At 39.2% G+C, this 27,380-nt stretch overlaps 2 protein-coding genes across 3 annotated transcripts; both read left to right on the plus strand.

Annotated features, from left to right (window-relative positions):
* Positions 1–9,043, plus strand: msh2 (mutS homolog 2 (E. coli)). Its single transcript, XM_036572425.1, has 16 exons — positions 1–233; positions 1,353–1,507; positions 1,630–1,914; positions 2,031–2,177; positions 2,657–2,806; positions 3,097–3,230; positions 4,871–5,070; positions 5,702–5,811; positions 5,902–6,025; positions 6,143–6,293; positions 6,442–6,539; positions 6,645–6,890; positions 7,100–7,304; positions 7,521–7,768; positions 8,393–8,571; positions 8,676–9,043. The coding sequence occupies exons 1-16, from the start codon at positions 26–28 to the stop codon at positions 8,856–8,858; spliced, it is 2,823 nt and encodes a 940-aa protein (XP_036428318.1). The 5' UTR covers positions 1–25; the 3' UTR covers positions 8,859–9,043.
* A 1,077-nt stretch (positions 9,044–10,120) lies between these two features.
* fbxo11b (F-box protein 11b) lies at positions 10,121–25,534 on the plus strand. Of its 2 annotated transcripts, none has more exons than XM_036572426.1 (22): positions 10,121–10,522; positions 13,298–13,425; positions 13,535–13,616; positions 14,783–14,927; positions 15,297–15,426; positions 15,653–15,736; positions 15,852–15,984; positions 16,091–16,197; positions 16,316–16,427; positions 16,593–16,699; positions 18,488–18,625; positions 18,720–18,937; positions 19,152–19,332; positions 21,344–21,466; positions 21,557–21,642; positions 21,742–21,818; positions 22,028–22,171; positions 22,322–22,432; positions 22,645–22,752; positions 22,833–22,941; positions 23,043–23,141; positions 23,361–25,534. In XM_036572426.1, exons 1-22 carry the CDS (start codon positions 10,438–10,440, stop codon positions 23,488–23,490), a joined length of 2,637 nt encoding a protein of 878 aa, XP_036428319.1. In that variant the 5' UTR covers positions 10,121–10,437; the 3' UTR covers positions 23,491–25,534. The 2 variants fall into 2 exon arrangements, with proteins under 2 accessions (XP_036428319.1, XP_036428321.1); XM_036572428.1 differs by lacking the exon at positions 10,121–10,522 and adding an exon at positions 10,532–10,803.
* The last annotated feature ends 1,846 nt before the right edge of the window (positions 25,535–27,380 follow it).

Raw genomic sequence — 27,380 nt, forward strand, 5'->3', positions numbered from 1 at the left:
TGAGTCGGTGGCGGGAGATTCCAGCATGGCGGTGCAGCCGAAGCAGAACTTGTCTATGGACAGCGCGTCGGAAAGCGGCTTTATTAACTTCTTCTTTTCTATGCCTGAGAAACCAGACACTACAGTCAGAGTGTTCGATCGCAGTGATTACTACACCGTGCACGGAAAAGATGCTCTTTTTGCCGCGAAAGAAGTCTTCAAGACGAATGGAGTCATCAAAAACCTCGGCTCAGGTAACGTTAGCTCAGTGCCTCAGCAGCTTCATCTGGGTACTAGACAGGTGTGCTGTGCAGACTGAACAGGTCAAATAGTATCCCAAATCATTTTACAGCACTCTCACATTGTTTGTTTTTACAGCTTTGCAGGATTTGCTAAAACAGCTGGCTAACTAGCATCGGGCGGCTAGCTCTTTTTAGCTCTCACATTAGTGGTGTCTCAAAGCGACCCCCTGGTTCTGTAAGCAGATCTAGTTAACTTAGCTGGGTAACAGCAGTTTCAGCGCAGTTCTGGGTAACGAACGTCGGATAGCGTTCTTAAGTGGGCTAGATCGTGTTATTGGAACACGTTTGTTCTCTAAAGTATATTTTGAGTTACATTGTGAAATCGTGTTTATGGCACATACGTTCAGTTCTATAAGGGGTGCAGCCCAGAAAATGGCTGGTTTCCTCAATACTGTATTGTATACACTGAGAAAGAAACGCACATTTCAGACTACAGCCGTTGTCACTGAGGTGGAACGCTGAAGGCTAACTACGTCCTTAGTACTTGTAGTAAGGTCGCATGATTTGCATAATAGTTAGGTTGCAGTTGTCTTTAGTTTATAGTTAGAGCTGGGCGATATGTCAAACATAATATCACGAAACTGCAATAAGTTTTCGCGATACTTCCACTATATATAGTACTGAAAGTATCCACTAAAAGCTCTGAAAAGCACATTGTTACATGTTGTGATGTAATTTATCACCATAACGATAAATATTGTCATATTGCTCAGTTTAGTTATATTTTTATTGCTGTTATATGTGGAGTTGACCTGACTTCAAATACCCTGTCTTGATGCCAGATTATTTTGTCCAGTAATTTGTTTTTTGTAGTTAAAAATGTTATATGACTTAAAATGCTTACATAGGAATTACATACACTAGATAACGTTTTACAAGCAGGGCTTTGATTCTGTAACAGTTGTTAAGTGCTGAGTTTTCAGTAGTTTAGTGTAATTTCATTATACTTATGCTTCAGTTGTTTGTTTTTGTTTTTATTTGTTGTTTCTTCTTGTCAGTATGTGACATTCTTGCAGGTACATTTTTAATGCTCTACTGTTATCATTTTACTTTGGTTGTCCTGAAATGCAGGCAGCAGGAGGCTGGAGAGTGTGGTCCTCAGTAAAATGAACTTTGAGTCTTTTGTGAGGGACTTGCTGCTGGTCAGGCAGTACCGTGTGGAAGTGTACAAGAATAAGTCAGGCGGCAAGAGCAGCAAAGATCATGACTGGCAAATAGCCTTCAAGGTACTGTAATCTAATACAGATGGTTGTCCAACTTTTTCACAAGCCTTTCATTTTAGTTTAGTTGTGCACACCTTTTGTACGTGGTTTGAATAGTAATTTTACTTGATTCTGCTTCCTCATAGGCCTCTCCGGGGAACTTGACCCAGTTTGAGGAGATTCTGTTTGGTGGAGGAGGCCTGGGGGAAGGGGCTGCTGGAGTGGTGGGAATACGTCTGGGCACAGGAGGCGATGGACAGCGTGTTGTGGGTGTTGGATATGTTGACAGTACACTCAGGAAAATGGGTGTCTGTGAGTTTCCAGATAATGACCAGTTCTCCAATCTGGAAGCTCTCCTGGTGCAGATTGGTCCCAAGGAGTGTGTGCTTCCTGGGGGCGATGTGGCTGGAGATGTTGGTAAACTTAGACAGGTAAAAACTGACGGCTGTTGCTGATGGGCCACATGGTGCTTCACTGTTCTTCTTGATGATGTGATCATGACTTGTTCCTGTTTTTGCTTGTGCTTTTTTGTTCATTCTTGCTTCAGGTGATACAGCGTGGAGGCATTCTTCTTTCAGACAGGAAGAAGGCAGAGTTTACAACCAAAGACATAGTTCAGGATCTGAACCGCTTGCTGAAGGCTCGCAAGGGAGAGACAGTGTCAAGTGCTGCGCTTCCAGAGATGGAGAAACAGGTTAGTGGATCTAAGATGGTGTTTAAAAGAACAAGCACACCATTCATTTTAATACCTAAATGCACTTTTCCACTGCGCAGTGTGGTAGGGCCTGGTTACAAATCCGTAATCATATGTTTTGTCCTTATTTCTATTGCCCTGTGAACCATACTGTATCTGAGTATCCGAGCTGACTGTGGTTAACTTTCTAACTGTCTTGAGGACAAAGCATATAGAATGTATGAGTGGAGCTAAAAATAGTTTAGACCATTGGATTAGTCAGGCAACATTGTCATAGGGATTTTGCTGCGAACATACACCAGCATGTTCAAATGGTATCTGATTATTATTATTAATGATAAGAAAATAAATATTAGTTGTTTGTATTAAATCAACATCATCCTGACCCCCATAATTGCCTGCAGCTTACATCATTTAGAGATATATGTTAGAAATACAGCAGAAAAGAAAAGCTTTTGATTAATGCTTTTTTTCCCCAGATTGCCATGTCCTGTTTGGCAGCTGTCATCAAATATCTGGAGCTGCTTTCTGATGAGGCCAACTTCGGTTCCTTCAAGATGACCACGTTTGACCTTAACCAGTACATGCGTTTGGACAATGCTGCTGTGCAGGCTCTTAACCTCTTTCAGGTCAGAGGTCATGAAGCTTGTTAATGTCTTAATAATGAATAAAAGTACTGTAAGTGGTACTTAAGGGCTAATTGTCTAATCAGTTCCTTTGTAGCTCATTTATCAATGCAGCTTAATGTAACTCGTAAATATTCATTTTATATACAATTAAGTCTCTTCAAAATGTATTATTTATTGATTTTTCAATAGATTTTCTATAGTCATTTTCATGGCATTTTTTTATTTATTATCTTTAGTAGTGCATCTTTCTCACTGATAAAGGATTATCTAATGTGTCTTTTTCCCCTTAGGGTTCATCTGATGATCCATCTGGTACTCATTCCCTGGCAGGGCTTTTGAACAAGTGTCGAACTCCTCAAGGCCAACGACTGGTCAACCAGTGGCTCAAACAGCCTCTGATAGACAAAAACAAGATTGAGGAAAGGTGAAGGCAATAAAAATACACTGTGTATAATTTACAAGTTATCTGTTCTTAACATTTTTACAGATGTGTGCAAACTGCTATTTGTTAGTAATTACAGAAGCAAAACACAGTAAAGGTATGATTGAGCAAAAAATTGAATTTGCGCAATTTAGATCCATAAAAATGATTTAAAACATAATTATGTAGCTGAACACTGTTGTACCACATTCTGATTCCTCTTTGCAGGCACACATGTACCACTGGCATATAGACTCTAGTTCTATTTATAAACATAAATCTTTGATTTGAAAATCTAAGAGTGACAGTAATTTATAAATACAAACAACCAAAATCCCAAGCGTGATCTGTGGTCTCTGTATGCCTGTGTGATGTGTGCATGCGATGGGAGTTTGGAACAGCACCTGTTTTCTAAATGGCTGCCCCAGCTTTCAACTACATGATGCAAAACTACACATTTTGTTCATTTTAACACTGTTCTAAACCATCGACAAGTCTGTTTGATCATAATGAAAACCTGGAAGTGGTTAGAGTGGGTTAAGAGAAGTTTCAGGAATGTGTTTACAGAAATGATTCGAGTGATTTTTGACTTCTGGTGTTTGTTAGCAGTGGGCCTCGTTCACCAACCGTTCTTAAGAAGATTTTATTTTTTTTTCTTAAAACCCTTATTATTTGGATTTGTTCTTGGGTAAGAACAGCATCTATGCACACTCAAGAGCACAAAGGTGTTTTGTGGTTGAAAAACACATCATGAATCTGTTGTAGAGTTTTTCTTAGGACCTTTCTCAAGAACAAATTAAGAAAAAAACTTTGTTTTCTTGGTGAATGAGGCCCTATAGTGGCCTCCTAGCTCCTATGCTAAACTAAAGAGAGAAAATTCAGGCTCCAGATATGTCTTAACTGATTGAGTATGTCAATATGTAAGGTTTAATATGATTTATATTTCTGAGAAACGTGAAATGCCATAATAACCCAGAAAAAACATTATCCCCTTTAAATGCCCTTTGAAGATGTCACCATATTGTGCTCATGTTAAGTCATTTGACAAACCGCTGTGTCATGAGTTTCAGTGTGACCAACTAGAATTCTAGGTACACTGTGTGCTGCCTTTATGATGAAGGTGAAAAACATCCCTAACCTAATGCTGTCAATTATGAGCTGTTCGTCAGTGCTCTGTTGTTGTTTAGCTCATTACCCCCACCTTGTGTTCAGAATTAGATTTGCATCCCACAGACATACAGAATTGCTCATAAAAATAAGTAAAATGTCTCCTTGTCTGTTCTCGAAAACGTATCTCTTTAGTTTTTACTTAATAAACCATTATGAATTCTCTGCCTCAGGAAGACCCTGCACCTTGTTATATAAGGTGAGAGCTATGGATGTGTGACTGCTCTGCACGAACAAAGAAAGAATTAAGCCAGTCTTCCCGCTTGTTTGCATTCTGTGGCATCTCAGAGACTGAACTCAGTAGTTGCATCTCACACCAATCTAGGTTATTTGTCCTTGTCAAATTGGAATGAGCAGTAACTTAACTGCTAATCCAAATATTAAACATACATTATTCAGGTGAAAAAGTGTAGAATATCATCAAACATATAGTGGAAGTACAATCATTACCACTATTATCTATTTGTGTGTTTCAGGCTAGATCTTGTGGAGAGTTTTGTAGAGGATTCAGAGCTGAGACAGAGCTGTCAGGAGGACCTGTTGCGGCGCTTCCCTGACCTGAACCGTCTGGCTAAGAAGCTCCAGAGGCAGAGTGCCAATTTGCAGGACTGTTACCGGGTCTACCAGGCTGTGGGCCAGCTGCCGGGTCTTGTACTGGCCCTGGAGAGGCACACTGGTAAAAGAGCACATTTGTTAAATCCATTGTCTAATTCTGTGAATCGTACTGTAGGTGTCTTTGATTATGTTAATATTCTGTCCCCTTTGTTTACATTCGAGGGTCTTATAATCTAGACTTTTGATGTATTGCTTTGGAAAATTGAGACTTGCAGTGTGCTCATACAAATGTAAGAAAATATTAAACAATACAAATAATGTTATTGTCAATGGCTGCAGTAGTTTGTTTAACCACACTATAGGTTTGAATAAGCCCCCATTAACCTTGCTCATTGTGACAGAACAGTGTTTGTCTATTATTAAATTACCACTGCACAGGCTATGCCAGGTAAGTTGGGAAATGCCAATGAACAGCAGTTTTGAGACACTGCTGCATTTGTATACCTTGGGGTTAAGGTTGGGACTCTGGGTCACTGATTTTCTTTTATCTCATAAATATAAAGGAGAAGGCTAGGGTATTTTTCACAACATTTTAGCCAACAATGAGTTGTTAATCACCATAACTCTAACTTGAATAAAATATTTTGAAGTGCATACGCATTTACGCTTTTATTAAAATACTTTTATTAAAATAATGGTTACCACATAACCATAACCACATACATTTATGCTTCCTCTTCCACCACTGACAGGGAAACATCAAGTCCTATTGAATGCAGCGTTCATTTCACCCTTTAACGACCTCATCTCAGACTTCTGCAAGTTTCAGGAGATGATTGAAACTACACTGGATATGAACCAGGTGAGCCAGTGGGGGGTTGCATCCTTACTGTCTTGTCCGTTGTATACATCTCAAAGTCATTCGATTAATGCCTTGTTCGTCCCTTGACAGATTGAGCACCATGAATTTCTGGTCAAACCCTCTTTCGACCCCACACTGAGTGAACTGAGGGAAAACATGGACCAGCTGGAGAAAAACATGCAGGCAGCTCTGAACAGTGCAGCTCGTGAGCTTGGTAAGAATGACCTCTTATCTTTTAAGCTTCCCTGTTTAAGTTTTTTATACTGCTGGATTTACTTGCCTACATAATGGTCTTTTTCCCCTTCATGTCTTTTCTTTGACTGTGCTGCAGGTCTGGATGCAGGCAAGACAGTGAAGCTGGAATCCAATGCACAGATGGGTTACTACTTCCGTGTCACCTGCAAAGAGGAGAAAAACCTGCGCAACAATAAGAAGTTCACAACTCTGGACGTGCAGAAGAACGGAGTGCGCTTCACCAATAGGTGAGAAGTGTATCTAGTTTTGTAATATGTGCAGTAATTCTTTGTACTGTGGCAGGAGAAACTGTACTTTTTTTTTCCCCTTATCAGCTTGTCATATAGACCCCTTAGTATGTGATAAATTGATCATGTTATTGATTGTGCCTTATAGTAAGCTGAGCTCTATGAATGAGGAGTACATCAAAAACAGGGAGGAGTATGAGGAGGCTCAGAACGCCATCGTTAAAGAAATTATCAGCATTGCTGCTGGTGAGGAGCATGTCTACCTTTACTACAGACCTTGTAGTAATACAGTTGTTGGCAGAATTAGTTTCTGTATTGTTGGTCATGTTTTGTTTTGCTTTTGTGCTATAGGCTATGTGGAGCCCCTGCAGACTTTGAATGAGGTGATAGCCCAGCTGGATGCAGTGGTCAGCTTTGCGGTGGTGTCCCATGCAGCCCCTGTGCCCTACGTGAGACCAAGGATACTGGAGAAAGGCAGTGGCAGATTGATCCTGAAAGGGGCACGACATCCTTGTGTAGAGGCTCAGGATGATGTGGCCTTCATCCCCAATGACGTAACCTTCACTAGAGGAGAACAGATGTTCCACATTATTACAGGTTCACCATAACTGGAAAATTCAATTTCATGGTTCATTGGAACTGATTAATAGGATAGTGCGGCCTTTGATATGGGACATTGTAGGATGTTGTAGGCATGATATACAACAATCAAAGTTATGGAAATGGTATCTGGTATATAAATATCTACAAATCTAGTCTATTGATAATGTTTTTTTTCTTCTATATCGTTTTGCTATTTCTTGCAGGCCCAAATATGGGTGGGAAATCCACATACATCCGTCAGGTGGGTGTGATCGTACTAATGGCACAGATTGGCTGCTTTGTGCCATGTGATGAGGCGGAGCTGAGTGTAGTGGACTGTGTGCTGGCCCGTGTGGGTGCAGGGGACAGCCAGATAAAAGGAGTATCCACCTTTATGGCGGAGATGCTAGAGACAGCAGCTATCTTGCGGTCAGTACCAGAGTGCGCAGAGTGCTGGTCCCTAAGACTTATTAATAACTATAATAACCCTCAGAAATACATACAGTGGTGGGTTAAATACCTAAATTGAGCATGTTCTTTTAATTGTGAGGACACTTTTTCAGTCAATGATCAAATGTATTGTTAGGCATTGTTAGGTCTGATCCTGATTTTTATTTTTCCCACCTCTCTTTTTTTGATTGTCAGTTCTGCCACTGAGGACTCTCTGATCATTATTGATGAGTTAGGCCGTGGCACCTCCACATATGATGGCTTTGGTTTGGCTTGGGCCATCTCTGAGTACATTGCCACACGTCTCAAATCCTTCTGCCTTTTTGCCACTCACTTCCATGAGCTGACTGCTCTGGCACAGCAAGTACCTACGGTCTGCAACCTCCATGTCACGGCACTGACTACTGACAGCACTCTCACTATGCTTTACAGGGTGAGAAAGGGTGAGTTGCATTTGTTTCTGATGTACAGCTAAAGTGTAATTTTTAAAAATTCCAGCACAAAACAGTCATTGAGTGTTTTTATGTGAAATGGTGCATTGTAAAGAAGCTTGCCGACTCAGATTTCTTTACAGTGGTTGTGACCGGAACAATTTTTTTGCTGTAATGTCTACAGTGCAGATATTGCCATTTTATTTACTATCAAAAATGATCAGTGAACTTAGTTTTTGTTTGTAAAGCTGGAAAGAGTAAATAGTGGTCAATCTGAAAAGTTTTCTTTGGGTACTGTTTGTCTTTACAACACCCTGCATATACATCTTTGCCATGAATTAATTTTAAAAACTATGTTTTAGGCCAGAACTTAATCTGGCAGTGCATTTGAACCCATTTTGTGTAATATCTTTCTGCAAGGTAGCTTTGGATGAATGGTTCCTATCTTCAGCACTGTGAACAATTCTTAAGTTTCTCTAGAACAGAGCATATCATGTCAAACTACTCTGAATGACTTTGGATTTTGACCATTTAATTTTGCAAACATTTTGAAAAATCAGTGGAATTCCTTTTTAAGCAGACAGCACTTTATCAAATGTCTGCATCTTCTGATCCTGATCCATTACACTCCATCAGGTGTGTGTGACCAGAGCTTTGGGATTCATGTGGCAGAGTTAGCAAACTTTCCCAAACATGTAATTGCTAATGCACGGGAAAAGGCTCTGGAACTTGAGGAGTTCCAAGATATCTCCAGAGTAGATGAAGAAGGGGGAGATGCTGGACCTGAAGCCAAGAGACGCTGCGTGGAGAAACAGGTGGGCCATTTTGAGGTTTTTATTTGGTGTTCTCTCCAATTTGGTGAATGTCTTTGCTCTGCAAGAACTGAAAGTATGTTTCTCTCATGTCCATTTACTTTAAGGAAGGAGAGAAGATCATTGAGGCTTTCCTGGCTAAAGTGAAGTCGCTGCCAGTTGAGGGCATGACTGATGAAGCTATCAAGGCAGAGTTGCGCAAACTGAAGGCTGAAGTGGTGATCCAGAACAACAGCTTCGTTAATGAGATTGTGGCCCGAGCTGAGAATGTGAAAATGGTTTCAGTGTGAGAGGACTGTGCAGAGGTTTATGATGTGAAATAGATTTCCACTTCTTTGTGAAACAACCTATGATGAATATTATATATTTTACAACTATGTTCTTTTCTGTTTTCCCCTATTATCTATGCACCTGTCTCTATTATGTCTTTTTCATTATTCTGTTTTTTGTAGTAAACTTTTTCTTTCTATTTGCATTACGTTGTTATCTTCTTCCAGCTGCCATCCTGTTTACCAGATCATTTGACATTCATTACAGTAGTGCCATATTGTAGAACACAATTGTTCTGATTGAAATTTTGCCATCTAGTGGATGAAAAAAATCACATGGCAGAGAACTGAAAGTGACCTTTGAAATGCGTTTAGTATCTTGCCTTTTTTCCATCAGAGACATACTTTTTATTACAGATACAGTTATGTCAAACTGCTTGGTCCCCAGTTTCCTGCAAATGTGTCCAAATTGGCTCATTGTTATCACAGACTAAAATCCACTTTAAAAAGATTTTAAAATTGGCTACCAAAGCGAAGTGGTGCTGCAGGACTTGTTTCCTCTGGTATATGTCTGTTTTTGATCATATACGTTTTGCAGTTACTCATTATTTCAGTACATACATTTTTATCTTGGACAGTTAATACCACATACAACCAGACCTGTTCTAACTAGGACTACATTCATGTACCAGAACAGGCATTAAAGTAAATGACCTAAACATTATGTTATGGATTTACCAATATACACTTGATGCAACAAACCAGTGCATTTGTTAGTAACTTTAACTTCATTAAATGTATTGACTTTGTCTTGAAGTCAATACAATGAAAATGAATCTTCATGGAAAGTGTAATTTAGTTTTGTTCCAAGCTACGTCTAATTCATATAGTCTGACCTTTAGAATTATATCCAGCCCTTAAAGCGTTAATGACATTTTGACGAACGCAATCATTTGTAATAAAGTAGATTTTGGTTATCAAATATAAATTTAAGTGTGTATTCATTAATGTATGCATGTGTGCGTTCATTTAGTATATTCACTTTATCCAGCCCATTAACGTTTTAAAGACGTTTTTCAACGAAACCCATCAAAGCCTATAAATTAATAATTAGATTATGGTTAAAAGAGTCTCGTTCAGTAACGTATGTTTATTCTATGTATTCGCTATGTTACAGTACTCAGAGCTAAAACCGTGTTAAGTAAACCCTTCCTTGTGTTGATCTCAGTAACGAGCAGTAGACAGAGACCGACAAGCTGCATTATCGTTTGTAAAGTAAGGGCCCTCTGCTTAGGTTTCCATGCCATTGGTGAACAGGGATCCCTTGTGATTTCCCCCCCTTTCCTTTCGTTCGTGTCCCCGTGTGCGTTAATGGCTCCTCCTGCAAGAGAGAGACGGAGCTTGCACCGAAGAGCACAGGGGGGAGCTGTCCGCGAATACCCCAAAAAAAGCCCAGCTCACACAGAGTTGGCGTTATTTTAAGTGTTTACAGCGGCGAGTAGATTTATTTGAAAACTAGGGACCCTATGTTAACGCACGAAAGACGACGTTCGAGGGAAGCGTTGTAATTTTTTGGAGGAAAAAAAATTCTACTCGCCAAATGAACTCCGTCAGAGCGACCAGCAGAAGACCAAGGAGAGTGAGGCCGCGCCCGGTGCAGCCGGAAAGGAACAACGGTGAAAGAGGTGAGCTGGGGCGCGAATAACACGGAACGCGCATCTGGTTATTTTCCGTCTGTTTAATTCGTGTCGTTTGGCGTGCCGTGCGAGGGGCCGTCTGTTCCAGAGCCGCGAGGACTGAGCAGCTTCCACAGGAAACGTCGAGGCTCGGAGACGGTGGGCATGCAGGGCCAGGCCGCGCTTTGTTTGGCTTCATTGGCCACAAATATGGAGTAGCCTGTCGGCTAACTCTGTAATCAGCGCTAACACTCCGAGCCAGAGAAACCGTGCTGTTAATACATCCTCGGGTAAATACATCACATATTGAAATACTTCAGCTCAACTGTTTCTTGGAGGGCTGTTTTTGTTGGGAAACGAGGATAATTAAAGCGCGTATATGGGCATTAAACGTGCGTTGCGCAGCTGGTTAGCTAGCCAGTGGGCTGCCATTTTGGGGGGTGTAGTTAGTAGAATTGAAATTAGCTTGGCTAACGCTAGCTGATTTGCTAGCTAGCACCAGGGTAGTTTTGGCAAGCAAACAAACAAAACAGCTAGGTGTGTTATCACGGGACGTTTTATAGTGTCCCTACGGGCACACTTTGTTTAGCTGAATTAATGAGTGTCAGTAGTTTTTAAGTTAATTCTTACCACTAACTGTGTGTGTTTACTCGGGGGCAGGATTTGCTAACAGTAGCTAGCCGAGTTACCAGCTAGCTGGTTGCCAGCTAGTTAAGCTACGCAGTTGAGTTCATGCCGAGTCGAGTGTGGAGAAAACCATCATTTTTCGTATTTAACTTGAATTATTTTTGGGTTAATTCTCAGGCCCATCCGTGTTGTTTGCTGTTAACGTGTAGATGGTATGTGTCAACACTACGCGTCGGGTAACGTTAAATTAGCTAGACGTCTCAGTCGACAAGGCCTACCTTGGGCTCCCTGCAGCCACAGATCAACGTTACATTATGTGTCTGTGGTAGCTTGATTAAGTAGAAGCCGTTGTCGTCGCCTTTTCAGCCAGCAGTCTATATTATACGTATTTTCTTGCTCCAGTCGTTAGTTGGTTTTGGAGCAAAAATTTGTACATTGCTGGTTAGGTCTTTGTGCTCATTGATATCAGACATTTTGACCCTTAATTGTCTAAAAGTGATGTGATTTACTTGGTCGCCCATTTGTCTGACAATGGTAGCAGCAGTAATGCGTAGTCCGTAAACATTAAATAATGTCCAACTGTTTTTTCATCCTATTCCAGAAATCTTCATCACGGGTTATTTGGCTTGATAGAAAAAGGGAGGGGAAGAGTTTTAAGTACAGGAAGGCTCATTCAGGAGTTAAGAACATCCGATATGTAATACCCTTTATCTCACCCTGTAAATTAAGTAGAACAGGTGTGATCTAGCTTTGGGCAGTGTTTAAATCGTGCAGCTGATGTTATTGTACCATGTTTGAAAATGTATATGGGTGTGTTGTATTGCAGGGGTGTATCGTAGTATTGGCTGATATGATTGTGACTTCGCTAGTGTACAAGGAGTGTCCTTATCAGTATAACTATTTTTGTCACACTCTTGTAAGAAAGTGCAGAACTGCACGCTTGTAGTTTTTGGGGGTAGGGGCAGTCACATCTAATTGCGTATTTTGAACTGCATAAATATATGGATATACCTATTTAAATAAATTACCACATTCTGGTAGCATCTATCCACTCAGACCAGATTATGTAGCAAAGTAAGGCGTGATTTGATTTGAGTGTGACTGTGGTCAGGAAACTGACTTATTGTGCTGCTGCCTGACATCAGATTGCTCATGAAAGATGACTTTATCATAGAAACTTCAGACTGACCTGCTGGTATCACAAGACCTATATAAACGTGGCTACTGCTGGAACATTATATGGATTTTCTACCTACTTGCTGTGCCCTTAGGGCCATTGATATTGTCAGCTGTCAGTGAGACCAGTAAAACTGTAGGTTACACAAGCCATTTCCAGAGACAGCAAAGAGACTAGATTCAGTTGATGCTGAGCTATAGATAAACGCTATTATCTATTGATTTTATTCATCTTTGACTTTTGGATGTTGTCTCCAGGTACGGGTTGTGCTGTAGGGAAGACAGACCGTAGGCCTTTCAGGTACTGACAGGTAGGTAGGGTAAGGACACATGGAGGTGTTGAGTCAGGACTGCCAGATAGAAGAACATGGATAATGCTTTCTCCACAAGATAACATGATCTCCTTTGAAGTTTTTTCTGCAGTTTGCAATTCTTTGATGTTTTTAACAGAATCGTCACAATGTAGTAGGAGAAAATAATGAGTAGATTTGTTGACGTTACTTTTAAATTCTAGGTGACCGTTTGCAGAACATGACTTCCACCATCGCTATTAAAACGGTGTTATCATTTCTCCTTTGCATTTAGTACAGTCATTTAGGCCTAGTTTTCGTTTAAGTTCTCAGATGGTTTTCCTGTGAGCATGTATCTATTTTTACATGCCTGTCCTGCTCTGTTACCACTAATCCAGTTATGACTTTTTTTGTGAGCTTCTTTTGAGCTCTGAGGTATGCTGCACCATTTTTACAGAAGAACAGAATTGTAAGATTCTAATTTCGATAAGCCGTCCCTCTCTGTCTGCCAGACTGTGTATTTCTCTTTGCACCTCTCCCTCTCTCACTTCATCTAGGTACTGTTTTCTGCAATACGCTGGGAAAGGGGAAAATACCAGACGTATACAGCAAAATCAGACATCATAGGTGCTAATGTGTGTTGATAAATGCTGATAGTTTTTGTTCTCTCTCCGTTTCCCCCTCTGTACAGATGAGGACATCCCTGCAGATATGGTTGCAGAAGAATCTGGTCCAGGAGCTCAAAACAGTCCATACCAACTTCGTAGAAAGTCCTTGTTGCCTAAGAGAACTGCGTGTCCCACAAAAAGCAGTATGGAGGTAAGATTTTCATTTTTTAAAACTCCAATCACAGAAAAAAATAAATCTCTGTTTTTGTTCTTTTGGACATTGTTTACGTAATATCTAACGATGTTGTTCATGTTTGCAGGGAGCCTCCACATCAGCTACAGAAAATTTTGGCCACAGAGCAAAACGTGCTAGAGTGTCCGGAAAGTCCCAAGACCTTCCAGGTGAGTGAGGAAACTTGTTCAGATGTGCTAATGATTACGCTGAACATATGCATGAACACTTACACCAAAGAAATGCTAAACAAACACTTTAGTGCTCATCAATTTTTGTTTACTATGGGGAGCTAGTAGGTTGGATGTTCCTCTACATTCAGAGTTTGAGTTGAATCTATATGTGAAAAAATTCCTATATTTGCTGGCTTTAATATGTTGTCTTAATGTTTGATATGGTTGTCATTGCTTGAAAAAATGTAACCAGAACCAAAGTACCAGGAATTAAATAACTATGACCCAGTAGGTACATAGCATTTCCTTTTTGGTCAGTGTTCTGTCGTAGCATGTACACTGTCATTATACCTGGTACAGTTGTAGTTTGTGTTTAACCTTTTATCTCCCAAGCACTTAAAGCAGAGCTAAATAAAAAAGGGCAAAAAGGCTTCTGTACATGAGAACCCTTTAAGGTAAGAGAAATTAAGCAATTAAACGGAAGCCTAGAGAAAGAGAAACAAGTGGTCTTAGTATCGTAACTGCCAAATGATGTAGAATTTCTTTTGTACAGGTTCTTTCAGTGAATCACAGTGCTGGGTCATTGGTACATGTTCAGCAACATAAATCACTTAATTTTGCCCGCAGATGCTCAGTTCCAAGATTGTAGCTTATACCACATTGTGATCACCAACACCAAGAAAGAGTAGGTTCAACATAGATGAGCCATAGTCTGCTCTTCTTTCATGTAGATAAATAGATCATAAGCATGTTTCAATATTTGTTCAATATAGGTGCAAGTAAGGCAGGTGCTCACCGAGGGACAGCTTTTGATTTTAGCCCAGCATTTAGTGACAAAAAAACATTTCTCATTTTAAAACGTTTACGTACCCGTCTTTAAATTGGACTCCATGAAAAAGGAGTTTTTCATATCCACATTTTCTCCTCAAAGTATTTCAGTTGGCCTAGATGTTTGTGTTAATGTTAATTTTCTACGAAATGTGAAGAAAGCAATAAATATATGCATAAACATAGACATGTCTTTCATACACTCTTTAAATGCGACTGAAAACTTGAATTCAACTAATCAGTCATATTTTTTGGCTTTGCATTGAATGTGTTTAAGATGAGTGTCTTAAACTCTAGATATCTGTTTAAATTTTTGTCATCTCTTTTCCCTGCAGCTGCCCCTGCAGAACAGTATCTCCAAGAGAAGCTTCCAGATGAGGTGGTCCTGAAAATTTTCTCCTACCTGCTGGAACAGGACCTCTGCCAGGCTGCCTGTGTCTGCAAGCGATTCAGTGAACTAGCTAATGACCCCATTCTCTGGTGAGCAATACGTCTTAAACCATTTAGGTTTTGTAGGGTTTTTTTAAGCACAGTTTTGTTTGTCTAGAATTAGCTCACATTACTTCTCATTTTGTTTTTTGTTTTATTTGATTTGGATGCAGTAGAAGTAGTAGCAAGGTCACTGTGTTTTTCAGCTAATGTTTTGTGAAGTGCCTATTAAGAGCCTTATTGCTGTATGTGAAGTGCGTTGAGATAATAGTGTACAATATCAATGCCTGTACGTGCCAAGTGCGTTTTTCCTCATCATTGCTTTTTAATTGATTAAGAGATTTTCCAGTAGAATGATTCACTTGCTAAATGTCAAGATGTTACTTTTGTTTGATTGTCGTTTCTTCATGGATACCGTAGGAAGAGATTATACATGGAGGTGTTTGAATACACACGGCCTATGATGCACCCAGAGCCAGGAAAATTCTACCAAATAAACCCTGAAGAATATGAGCAGCCCAACCCATGGAAGGAAAGCTTTCAGCAACTGGTATGAGCGTCTCTGTGAGGGATCAGCAGGCCCTCTTAAATCGTAGTTCCATTCTTTCATGGTGATAGCACTGGTTCATGTGTTTGTAATTTGTTGGAAAGAGGGTAAAAAGCAGTGTTCATAGTATCCGCCCTTCAAAGAGTCATGAATAAACAGTGGACATGTTGGTTTCATTCTTTTGAGCACATGTAGTTGGTTCATAACTCAGTCCTTTGGCTTTTTGCAGTATAAAGGAGCACATGTAAAGCCTGGTTTTGCAGAACATTTCTACAGTAATCCAGCCAGATACAAAGGCAGAGAGAATATGCTGGTATGAGCGTTTTCCTTCCTACATTGCCTTATGTCATTGTCATCGTTGGACTGTATTTGTTGATTAAACAAAACATATACCTGTTTTAATAAGTGGTGTTATTTCTCATTTGCAGTACTATGACACCATTGAGGATGCTTTGGGAGGAGTTCAGGAGGCCCACTTTGATGGGCTCATATTTGTTCATTCTGGCATTTACACAGATGAGTGGATCTACATTGAATCTCCCATCACAATGATTGGTGCAGGTAAATTAGGTTGACCTGTTATTGAAATAATGGAAGTCATTTGTTAGATATGTGCCAAGTAGCAAGTTATTTTTTTATTTATTATTTTTGTCTTTTTTTTTTACAGCCCCAGGAAAGGTGGCTGATAAAGTCGTTATTGAGAACACTAGAGATTCAACATTTGTGTTTATGGAGGGTTCAGAAGATGCGTACGTGGGTTATATGACCATTAGGGTAAGTTTTATTAAATCTTTGTAGGCTGAAACCTTCAACCCCCTACTACTGCTTGATCTCTTTTATCTAGTTATGATGATTGTCAACAGGGTAAACTCAGTTTTCTTTTTACCCACAGTTCAATCCTGATGATAAATCAGCCCAGCATCACAATGCGCACCACTGCTTGGAGATCACGGTGAACTGTAGCCCCAACATTGACCACTGCATTATCCGTAGCACCTGTACAGGTACTGCTACAGCTTTGTGTTTTGTTTGGATCATATCTGCCCTATATTGTGTAATATACAGCTCTGAGTGAAGGCATCGTAAAGATGTTGTACACTCCAAAAATTGCTCAGACTTTCTTTACCTGTGCATGGTATTTGATTGAGATTCTCCATATATCCCTACAGTGGGCTCAGCAGTGTGTGTAAGCGGCCAGGGTGCATGTCCTACCATCAAGCACTGCAACATCAGTGACTGTGAAAACGTGGGGCTCTACATCACCGATCATGCACAGGTAGGAACCAGAAAATCATGTGTAGTCGCGCATAGAGCTGTTTGTTGCCCCATCCTCTGTGAGGCTATCAATGATGTAATGTACATCCTGTTACCAGGGATGTGTTTTTACAAAGCATTATTTCTGGGTTAGCTGGATAATGTAAGCCCAAAGTATGAATTATCCAGTGTGAATGTCCCTTAGAAATGTTTCAAGCTATAAATTAGTGTAACTTCCAGTTGGTGTCCAACTGCCTGAGCACTTATTGTTTATTTTCAAACATGATAGAGAGACTGGGGAAAACCTGTATTATTTTGTCAAACATTTTTATCACTAATTAATAGAATTGGTGTTGTTTTTTTTTTTTTTTTTTTTTGTAAGTTGTACAGCACTGGTCAGAGGATGAAATATTGGCTTAGCAACAAAAAATATTGCTTCATATCCAGCTGTTCTGGCAGTGGTGAAATTAAAAATAGCAGACTAGGCCTGCAGCAGTAGAGATAACAAACAAGTTCTATATTTGAGTTGTGTTTGGGATTTTCTGTTCAAGTTAGTAAACATAAACTGCTTCTGAAGAATCCAAGTGATTTCTCCCGTTTTCTTTAGAGTGTATATGTTTGTCTTGTACAGAAAATGATTGATATGAACTTCATGGCTAATCAAGTCGTAATATTATTGGTTGTGTATTGTTCTCCAGATTATGCATTCACATTGCATATATAAGCTGCATTTCTCCCAGCTGCATAATGGCTACAACTCTGGGAAAGGTTTTAAATGGATGTTCCTTGCTAGCACCACTAGTTGCCCTCACAGATGTCTAAGGGCCAAAAGCGAATGTGTAAACTGAGGTGATTATAAGAGAATAGTGTGGAAGCAGTTTGTGGATTTTGTTTTAAAGCAAAAAAAATTGCCTTACCAGCAGATCTTTATTATCATCAAGTATGTGAACAGTGTTTTGGTAAGTAAGGAATGAATATGCTGTCCTTACCATGTGTAAAAAGGATCTTTGGAGACCCCTTGTGGGAAGCCTAAGTAGCTGCTTATACCTAATATACATCATATGTCCAAAGGTTTATAGACACTTGCTCATCCAGTGTTTCATCTGAAATCAAGACTCTTTATATAGTGCTTGTCCCCACGTTGCTGCAGTAACAGCCTCTGCTGTTCTTGCAAGGCTTTGCACTAGATCAGTGATTTGCAGTCAGGTCCACAGGGCCCCACAGACCTTCCACATTTTTGCCTCAACTCGGCTTACACCACAGAGGGATGAAGGAAAAATGTGGAGACTCTGAGGACCCCGAGGACCTGGTTGGGATCCGCTGCACCAGGTGTTGAAACATTACTGTCAGGATTTGATTGCGTTCAGCCACAAGAGCATTAGTGGGATCAGGTATTGTTGGATGATTAATTCTGGATCATGCACACCACTCCAACCCCTCTTAAAGGATGGTGCTCCATCACTTCAGGAAATGCAGTCCCACTTCTTTACAACCAAATGCTCTGGGATTTACATTCATTTAGCCATGTACATCTTTGTAAATACAGTTTAGTTACACAGTAATAAACTAACATCTGACTGATCAATCTGTATTGTTATTCAAAGTGCAGTGCTAAAATCAACTGAAATCAAATATTTATAAATTCAACATTGGTGAATTTTATACATGTCGCTAAATGTATAGCAAAAATATTTGTACCATAAGGAAGATGAATTTTCCAGACTGTAGGATGTGCTATTACCAGCAGTGGGCAAATGTTTGTGTACTTTCCGCTTGCTCTACAGCTAAAAAAAATGCATGTGTGTTTTAGGGCATTTATGAAGATAATGAAATCTCAAACAATGCGCTAGCAGGGATCTGGGTGAAAAACCATGGTAACCCCATCATCAGGAGGAACCATATCCATCATGGCAGAGATGTAGGAGTGTTTACATTTGACCATGGCATGGTAAGTTTTCTGCATCATTTAGACTTGTCCTGTCTATTGAATAATAAATCTAATGGCTGTAGGTTTATTCCTGATTGTTTGTCGCCCCCTTCAGGGCTACTTTGAGAGCTGCAACATACACAGGAACAGAATTGCAGGTTTTGAAGTGAAGGCATATGCTAACCCCACAGTGGTACGCTGTGAAATTCACCACGGCCAAACAGGAGGCATTTACGTCCACGAGAAGGGCCGAGGCCAGTTCATAGAAAATAAGATCTTTGCCAATAACTTTGCTGGTGTGTGGATCACCTCCAACAGTGACCCCACGATTAGGTCAGTGATCCTTTCCAGTGGTTGCCTTTTCAGTGATTAGTGGATATGTGAAACTTGACTTCCGTGAATATTCTGGAGATGTTCACAAATTGACACAACAATTATTTAGTTATTTGTTTAATAAAATAGATGTATAAGCTATATTGTTGCTGGTTACAGGTTTTTCCAAGTCGTCGTGTTTTATTTATTGATTTTTTTGTTTGCTGTCCTTTAGGGGTAATGCCATCTTCAATGGAAACCAAGGAGGTGTTTACATATTTGGTGATGGCAGGGGTCTCATAGAGGGAAACGATATTTATGGAAATGCCCTGGCTGGCATTCAGATCAGAACTAACAGCTGCCCTATAGTCAGACACAACAAGATCCATGATGGACAGCATGGAGGCATCTATGTGGTGAGTATATGCAACTTTTAAGAAGTATTATTAGTACTATTATTAGGGGTTCAAGCACTTTAGGTGCATGGAAACAAATCGTGGTAAGGTACTGTAAGTCATGAAAACTCCAAGCTTGGAGGGTAGATGTAGTGTTCTACTACTCATGCAAGTGAAATGACCCCAGTCAGCCAGATGGTGGTGCTCTAGAGCAACATTTAATGTTTTGGCCCGTATCTCCTGAACCATGAGGCCTACAGTCAAAATTCTCTTGTTTCTACGTAATCCTTGGTTTGTTCTACCTAATCGCCTCACTGGGTCTGTTCAGCTCTGCCCCCATATTTTCCATCATAATTGGCAAATTACAATATCTACATTTTTCTACTAGTCTGATGTTTTTTAAGATATCAGTGGTGTTTCAGGATGGTTTCAAGGTAGTCTGACAGCCCAGTCAATGTAGAATTGTATATTCTTGCAAATCATCTCCCAGTATGTTTTTAATTAACCTGTAAAATGGGTAGTTACTTTTTTTTAATCTAAAGATATACACGTTAGCAAAACATGCAGCGATTCAGCATTGCTGTTTGGATGTTATGAACTAAACCATAAAAAGCGAACAAACAAAATAAGAAACCACTAACAGAAACCAAAAAAACGGTGCCGTGCACCTGTACTCGCTCGCTTGCTCTCACGCATGCCCCCTGACAGGTCGATATTTATATGAGCCAAGACTTAAAGCTTATAATATTATTAAACACGGTTGATATTATCGCAGTGTCAAGAGAAGAAAAAACTGACTTAAGACTGCCATGCTGACCACCTTACACTAAATGATCGAGATGACGCAAGCAAAGAGCATTTCTGAATGTTATGCTTTACACTGAGCCAGACAATTTTGCAAATACAATTTTTTTTAAAAACTATATGTTGTATTCCAGTAAATAATCAATGTTTGACATTTTCCATACTACTCACTGGATTTTTATTGCATCCTCTCAAACTTGTTTTTAAAACAAACGGTGAAGGTCAAGGTCAAGAATTGTAAATACATGTGTTTTCCTACACAAGATGTCATGCAAGTTGATTTAAATCTATTCAAAAAATATTGCAATATTTCATCCAGCCATTAGAGGGAGCTCCAACAGTAATTGCAGATGGTGAACTTCAATACATAGAAGCAAACAAACATCTTACTGTATTTTCTTTTTTCAAGTCATGTATTCCACCAAGTCTGACAGTTGTACAAATACAAATCTTTTTAAAAAGAATTGCAATTGATCTCCAAGTGTTAATAGTTTAAAAATTGGTGTTTTCCTACTACATCTTAAGGTTTTCAGTAAGTTAATTCAAAGTTGGATCTTAAAACAATCGGTGTGGCATGAAGATAAATAATTAATATAAACGTCATGACTTGAACATGAACAGTTTTGCGCCAAGAATTAAACAAATTGCTGTGACCTAGCTTATTCTGACTTGAAGGGCTAGAAATGCAAAAGTGATTATAACTGAAACATATGTACAGAATGACAGCTTGAGGTTGTATGCTGAATTAACTGTGAATTACACTACTCGATAATAACAGTAATTGAAAGTTGGGAACTATTTCCTAAAATGGTGCTTGGTTCCTTGTTGCTCCCTACCAATAAATTGTCTCCAAAAAGTGTTGCCATTGGCCACTAGCAGCTCACCATGACAGTATTTTCCTTTGCCAAACTAAGGTTCTGGATTCGATCCCCCATTAGAGATAATCAACGGGTATAACTTTCAGTGGACATATCAGTTAGGGATTTTAATCTTCCGAAATGGTCTTTCGTAAAAATCCAGCGGTTTACACACAAGGCCTTGTTGACCTTGTGATGCTTGGACTATGCAAATTGCTGCTTGTGGCTATTTTTTTCTATTATTATTATTATTATTATTATTATTTGTCGTCAGGTCATCTCCAGTTCCTGGTAAATTAATTTATTAACAAATGTGGAGTTGTATGAAACAAATCTGGAGTCTTGCTTAAAGATGCCTGCATGTTTTATAGCACGAGAAGGGCCAAGGTGTCATTGAGGAGAATGAAGTATACAGCAACACTCTGGCAGGAGTGTGGGTGACCACGGGGAGCACGCCTGTACTCAGAAGGAACAGGATACATAGCGGCAAACAGGTACGCATCCTCGGCTTGATTTCTGGGTCATCTCATACGACGGTTGCTGCTGTTGCAATCAGAGTCCATGTTTGTGATTTCTCTTAATAGGTTGGAGTGTACTTCTATGATAACGGCCATGGAGTGTTGGAAGATAATGACATCTACAACCACATGTACTCCGGGGTTCAGATCAGGTAGTGTACATATCAGTACGATTAATGTATGTTTCTAGAATTTATTTTTTTTCGTGCTGGATTGTGTAGACTTATTTTAGTTGTTTTGTCCTGACACAGAACTGGGAGCAACCCTAAAATTAGACGAAATAAAATTTGGGGAGGGCAAAATGGAGGCATTCTTGTTTACAACTCTGGTAAGTTTATGCTGTTTTAGTCATGTTTACTACTCTTCATGAAACTCTGAACCTCAGCTGTCCCTGTGTCTCAATGATTCTTGCTGTATTAGACCAATAGCACTGCATCTATAGCAGCTATATTTATATGCACTATTAAGAACGTAAGAGCCTGTGTACATCAAACAAATATAATGCCTGTTTTTAACAGTGTGGTGATCTGTCCACAGGGCTGGGCTTCATAGAGGACAATGAGATATTTGACAATGCAATGGCTGGGGTGTGGATTAAGACAGACAGCAACCCCACACTGCGCAGGAATAAAATACACGATGGTCGGGATGGTGGTATCTGCATATTCAATGGTGGGAGGGGTAAGGAGGAATTGAACATTTTATAAACACTGCCATGTATCAGATCAAAATAACCATGGATATATATGTATATAAAATTGTTTGGTAATAATCAGTTGCATGGTACATTGTATTGCATTAGAAAGGGGAGTTAATTGTTTTATTTTATAGGTCTTTTGGAGGAGAACGACATCTTCAGGAATGCCCAGGCGGGCGTTCTCATAAGTACAAACAGTCACCCGGTGTTGCGGAAGAACCGGATATTTGACGGCTTTGCTGCAGGTCAGTTGGAGTGCTGCAATCTGTTCCTTTTAAAATGTAGTAGCTTTGTAGTAGAAGTGCAAAGATAAATGAATAAATGTATGTTTTTAGTTTGTTTTAATAAAATGGTTTTTTTGATTTGCTGGTGATCTTGTGTGTTTCCTTTTTAGTTTTTGTTAGTACTACACTAATTTATTTACACTTACTGAATAGTGCTTCTCGTTTCATCCTAGGCATTGAGATCACAAATCATGCTACAGCAACCTTAGAAGGCAATCAGATATTCAACAACAGATTTGGGGGACTGTTTCTAGCTTCTGGTGTCAATGTCACAATGAAAGGTGAGTATTATTAATCCTCAGCACTGCTGTTTGCTTGCTGATCATGGGTGTAATCTAAATGTCTTTTTTCATTCCTTCAGATAACAAAATCTTGAACAATCAGGATGCCATAGAGAAGGCTGTGAGCAGAGGTCAGTGCCTGTACAAGATTTCCAGTTACACCAGCTATCCCATGCACGATTTTTACAGGTACGGTAACTGGTCCGAAGCTTAAGGAAGCTGAAGAAGTCTGGAAATAAATTTACCGTATATTAACATGATTGCCCTTTTTGCTCTTTCCTTTGATTCAGGTGCCACACCTGTAATACAACAGACAGAAATGCAATCTGTGTGAACTGTATCAAGAAGTGCCACCAAGGGCACGACGTCGAGTTTATACGGCATGATAGGTTAGTGATGATTTACCAGCCAGTGTTATTCAGTTTTATTGTTGTTAATCAAGGCAACCATTAGGGCTTCTCATTTTAAAAGGTCTTTTTTTGGCAGTTTTCATATGCCACATTTTCAGTTGAATTACAGAATTAAATGTATTGCTAGATTTAATCCAGGACAAGTTGACTAATCCATGCACAGCTGGTCTAATCTCATCTATAATCTGCTCCATCTAGGTTTTTCTGTGACTGTGGTGCGGGTACATTATCAAACCCTTGCACGTTAGCTGGAGAGCCAACACACGACACGGACACTCTGTATGACTCGGCACCTCCTATAGAGTCTAACACTTTACAACACAACTGAGGCTGACCCTGCCCTCCATCTCAGCACCCTGGTCTTTAATTTAACCTGCCTACAAAACAAGAGCTTCTGCCACTTGGGCTTGGAAAGACTCTGTGTAAAGAGACAGGACAACAAAATCTTACACTTAAATTGTTATATGGGAAAGAAAACCGTTTGAGGACATATGTGGAACTCCTATGAAAAGCTGCCTCTTTGCTGGATAGAGATGTCTGTATGTTGCTAAACGAGAAGTGTTCTGATGCAAATGGAAGCAAGAGATTCCCTGTTCTTTTTCACTTGTGCAAAATGGCTCTTGACCTGCAAAGAGTTAATGGTTGTGTAGAACTTTGGAAGAGTTAAGAGTTGCACAGAGAAGCAATATGTTGACTCAGGATTCTGGAGAATAAGAGATGAGACTACAGCAGCGTCATGTTTTGGAAGAAGAACGATGGAAACTTCCTTGGTCTTTCCAAACCGATAACCCTGTGCAGTCTCTGTGATGCGTGCAGGTTCAAATAGAGAAGATCTACTGCAGTTTTGTACAGACCTGACAGTGGCCAGAAACACTTGGAGCCATTGCCCCTCCCACAGAGAGGCTTCTTGGATAGAGGGAGAGCCATGATGACATGGCTTCCTTGGCAACTGTTTCTAGGTAACAGATGTGCTGATTATATGTATGGTATAAAAAAAAAAGAAAACTAAAAAAAATGTGGTTAGCACTTGCTTTTTTTAATATGTTAATGTTATTCTGATCAACAAATATGATTTTAATGCTTTCTCATGTAGTTTTGTATTTTCAAGCAAAAAATCTTACTGTATTTGAATGTCTTTTATTTTATTATATATTATAATTATTATTGTTATTAATATTTTCGTTAGCGCACGATAGGCTTGTAATCATACAGTGTCTCAGCATATAAATTCTTTCTGTGAAAGAGGATTAACGAAGAAAAAGATCTGGAAAACTTAACACTAAAATGTCCTCCAGCTATGGTTTTCGATATATAGAGCGTGAAGCAGTTGCTAATGCGTGTTTTGTTTTTTTTTTTTGGAGAGGGCATCTCCCTCTGATTGTGATTAGTCCCACAACTCAGTGTTTGCTCCACCTTTCACTGCTGATGTTTGTTTTTTTTGTTTGTTTTTTTTAAAACTACACTTATTTTTTGTTCCAAGAAAATGCCTGTTTAAAAGTTTGGAAAACTGAATTTCTAAACAGAATTAAAAGTCCCAAAGGCAAAGGAAGTGTTTGTGAACAGTGGAATATTATCATTGTGAAGTGCTTCACTCTTCACTTGAGTTCGTAGAATTGTTTCATCAGCATGACGTTGATGATGTCCCCCTCTTTAACTAAGACACACACATTGTTTTCTTTGGGGTCCATGGCCCATCATGTGCCTGTTTGAGTGTTACGTAGAATTGAAAAGCATTGCTGGAGTTTGCTACGTTAAAGGCCCCGGCCTCTTAGCTGAGACACATATCTCTACAGCCTCGTTGTCTTTTGCCCCTCAACTTCATCCCCATCTATGTGTAATGTGGTGACTGTGGCTTCTCATGCCGCCTGAATTGTATGCATGTACCATAACATCTAGACTTAATATATTGTGAAGTATTCAATAACCATTATGTAGATGCTAGTATGAATTTAAAAAGGGTTTAATTTCCTAGAAAAAAAAAGAAAAAAGGAAACTGGTCATTTTTAAGAAAATAAACTTTATTAGATCAAGGTTGACTGTGCTTTATTTTTGTGGGACATTTCATTGCAGTTAATTTACTTGATTTGTGTCAGAATTCATGTCCCAAGTTTATCTTGTTTTTTTAAAGTAGTCGCTCAACAAAAAACTGTCCCAACTTATTTTGACACTGTAGTAGTTTCCATTATTTCAGACAATTTTAACAGCAGTAAACTGATCTCCATCTTTTGACTTTTAATCCACAGATGAGTGTAAACTGCTTTCTGACTGTTGGGAACGCAACACCAGGGTCTATTGCTTGTTACGAAGATATACAGTTTTATAAACTTCTGGTGTGACTTCCTTACTGCCATTAAAGTTTTTCTTGCAAGTTTTATATGCCTGGTAACATAATACCCCTTTATACAATACCCTTCTTTTGGGCAGACTTCAAGAGCTTGTCAAATATGGCTTGATTACTATTGTAAAATATATTCCCATCATGTTTGCAGGTGTGGCCTTCCTGAAATAAGGCGATGGGCAGAGTGTCTGCGTCTGCCGAGCAAATATTGTGAGAGCAAAGTCCTTAAATCATCAGCGCTTTACACTATTGGAGAATTTTACTGCTGCTTGTCTTAGCGGGTTATCCTGTAACTGATAAGACGTGGGTCGTTATTGACTCAATTCATAAAGCCTCTGCTTTTCTCAATACTCTGGTAAATATGAGTGTTCTCTGGGCAAACAAGTTGAATTAGGGCCCTTCAAATTCTCCAACAGAGCCTGTGTTGACTGATGGAAACCAGTTTAATTGCAATGTGATTAATCATCAATGGCACAACAACATTATCAGTACTCTTATACGTATTTATTTTTATTGGGTGAATATGTACACTCTTAAAGGTGCCAGGAAGGTTTCTTTGCACAATGCCATAGAAGAACCACTTTTTTGTAAAGAACTGTTATGTGAAGGTTTTTTAAAGCTGTTATGGGGTTCTTCATGCTCACAAGTCTCTTTTTCAAACTTAGTTCTTTAGGGAGCCAAAAGAACCATTTGGGGGAAAAAAGGCTTTGTGACTTTAATATATGTGGGCTTCTTTTTCCTTATAGTTGCCATTACATTTTCAGTAATAACCCTGTTTAGATTGTGTGATGAGGTTTTACATAATTTAGCCCCACTTAAATTTCAGTACACCAGTAAATGTTGTTAGTTTTTTTTTCTCCCTGTGTATGTTAAAATATAGCAAATGTAGCAACTATGCTTTCATTATTATGAAACAAGGGCTTGCCTTCACTAGTTCAGAATCAGTAATCTATTAAATAAGCAAGGCTTGCATTTAGATTACAACAAACCTTCTTTTGTTTGGGACTGGACTGCTATTTCTTCCAGACAGTATAATGTTAGCCTTAATTTTTCTTTCAAGATAGTACTCCAAACAAATCTATTCAGCTTGTCATCCCAGATAACATTAAGTATATGTTTTATGTAAGTGACAGAAACAGGTCACATTGAATTCATTGTTTTGTGAGGTAAAGAAAACCAACACATTTAAATGTATCCATCTATTCAGTTCACTGTGTTCAGCAGTTCAGCTCTGCCCATTCACAATAAAGCTAAAATGAATATTTCACCTGCAAGACGGCTCATTGAATAAGGCACAATACATGGCAGTCAGTCAGAGGTCATTTACATATCTCTGTTTAAAAGGCACAGAAACAAAAACACCATGTCAAAATCTAAGGTATAAAATGAAGATGGAAAATTCTGTCATGTCAAAATTATTTAAGATGTTCTTGGTACAGAAAACTACACAAACATTGTAAGAAATTATCAAAATAAAATACTAGTAAAGATACAGAATATGGGTCCTTTAAAGACAATTATCATTTTTCATTGTAAGTGCTTTTCAATTAGACAAATGACCATTAGTGGCAGCACAGAGTAGTGCTTCATTGAATGGGAACATGAATTGTTTGCACATGCTCTTGGCCTTGAGCTGCTAATCTGTGGACACGAGTTGTATTGACCCAGTGGTTCGGATATTTAACTAGATTGTGCCTTTAAAGTGAGTCTAACTTATCAGTGTACAGACTCTGGCACAAGCCATTCTTTGATATTCATAGAAATTCAATAAATAAACAAACAATGCTGGTAATATCAGAAAGAAAGTAATGTGAGTTAAGCAACAGAAAAAAAGTACATTAATATTTTTAAACATTTCTGGAAGCCTAAATCTACCCAAA

This window comes from Colossoma macropomum, unplaced genomic scaffold (genome assembly GCF_904425465.1).
Source record: "Colossoma macropomum unplaced genomic scaffold, Colossoma_macropomum, whole genome shotgun sequence".
NCBI lineage: Eukaryota > Metazoa > Chordata > Actinopteri > Characiformes > Serrasalmidae > Colossoma > Colossoma macropomum.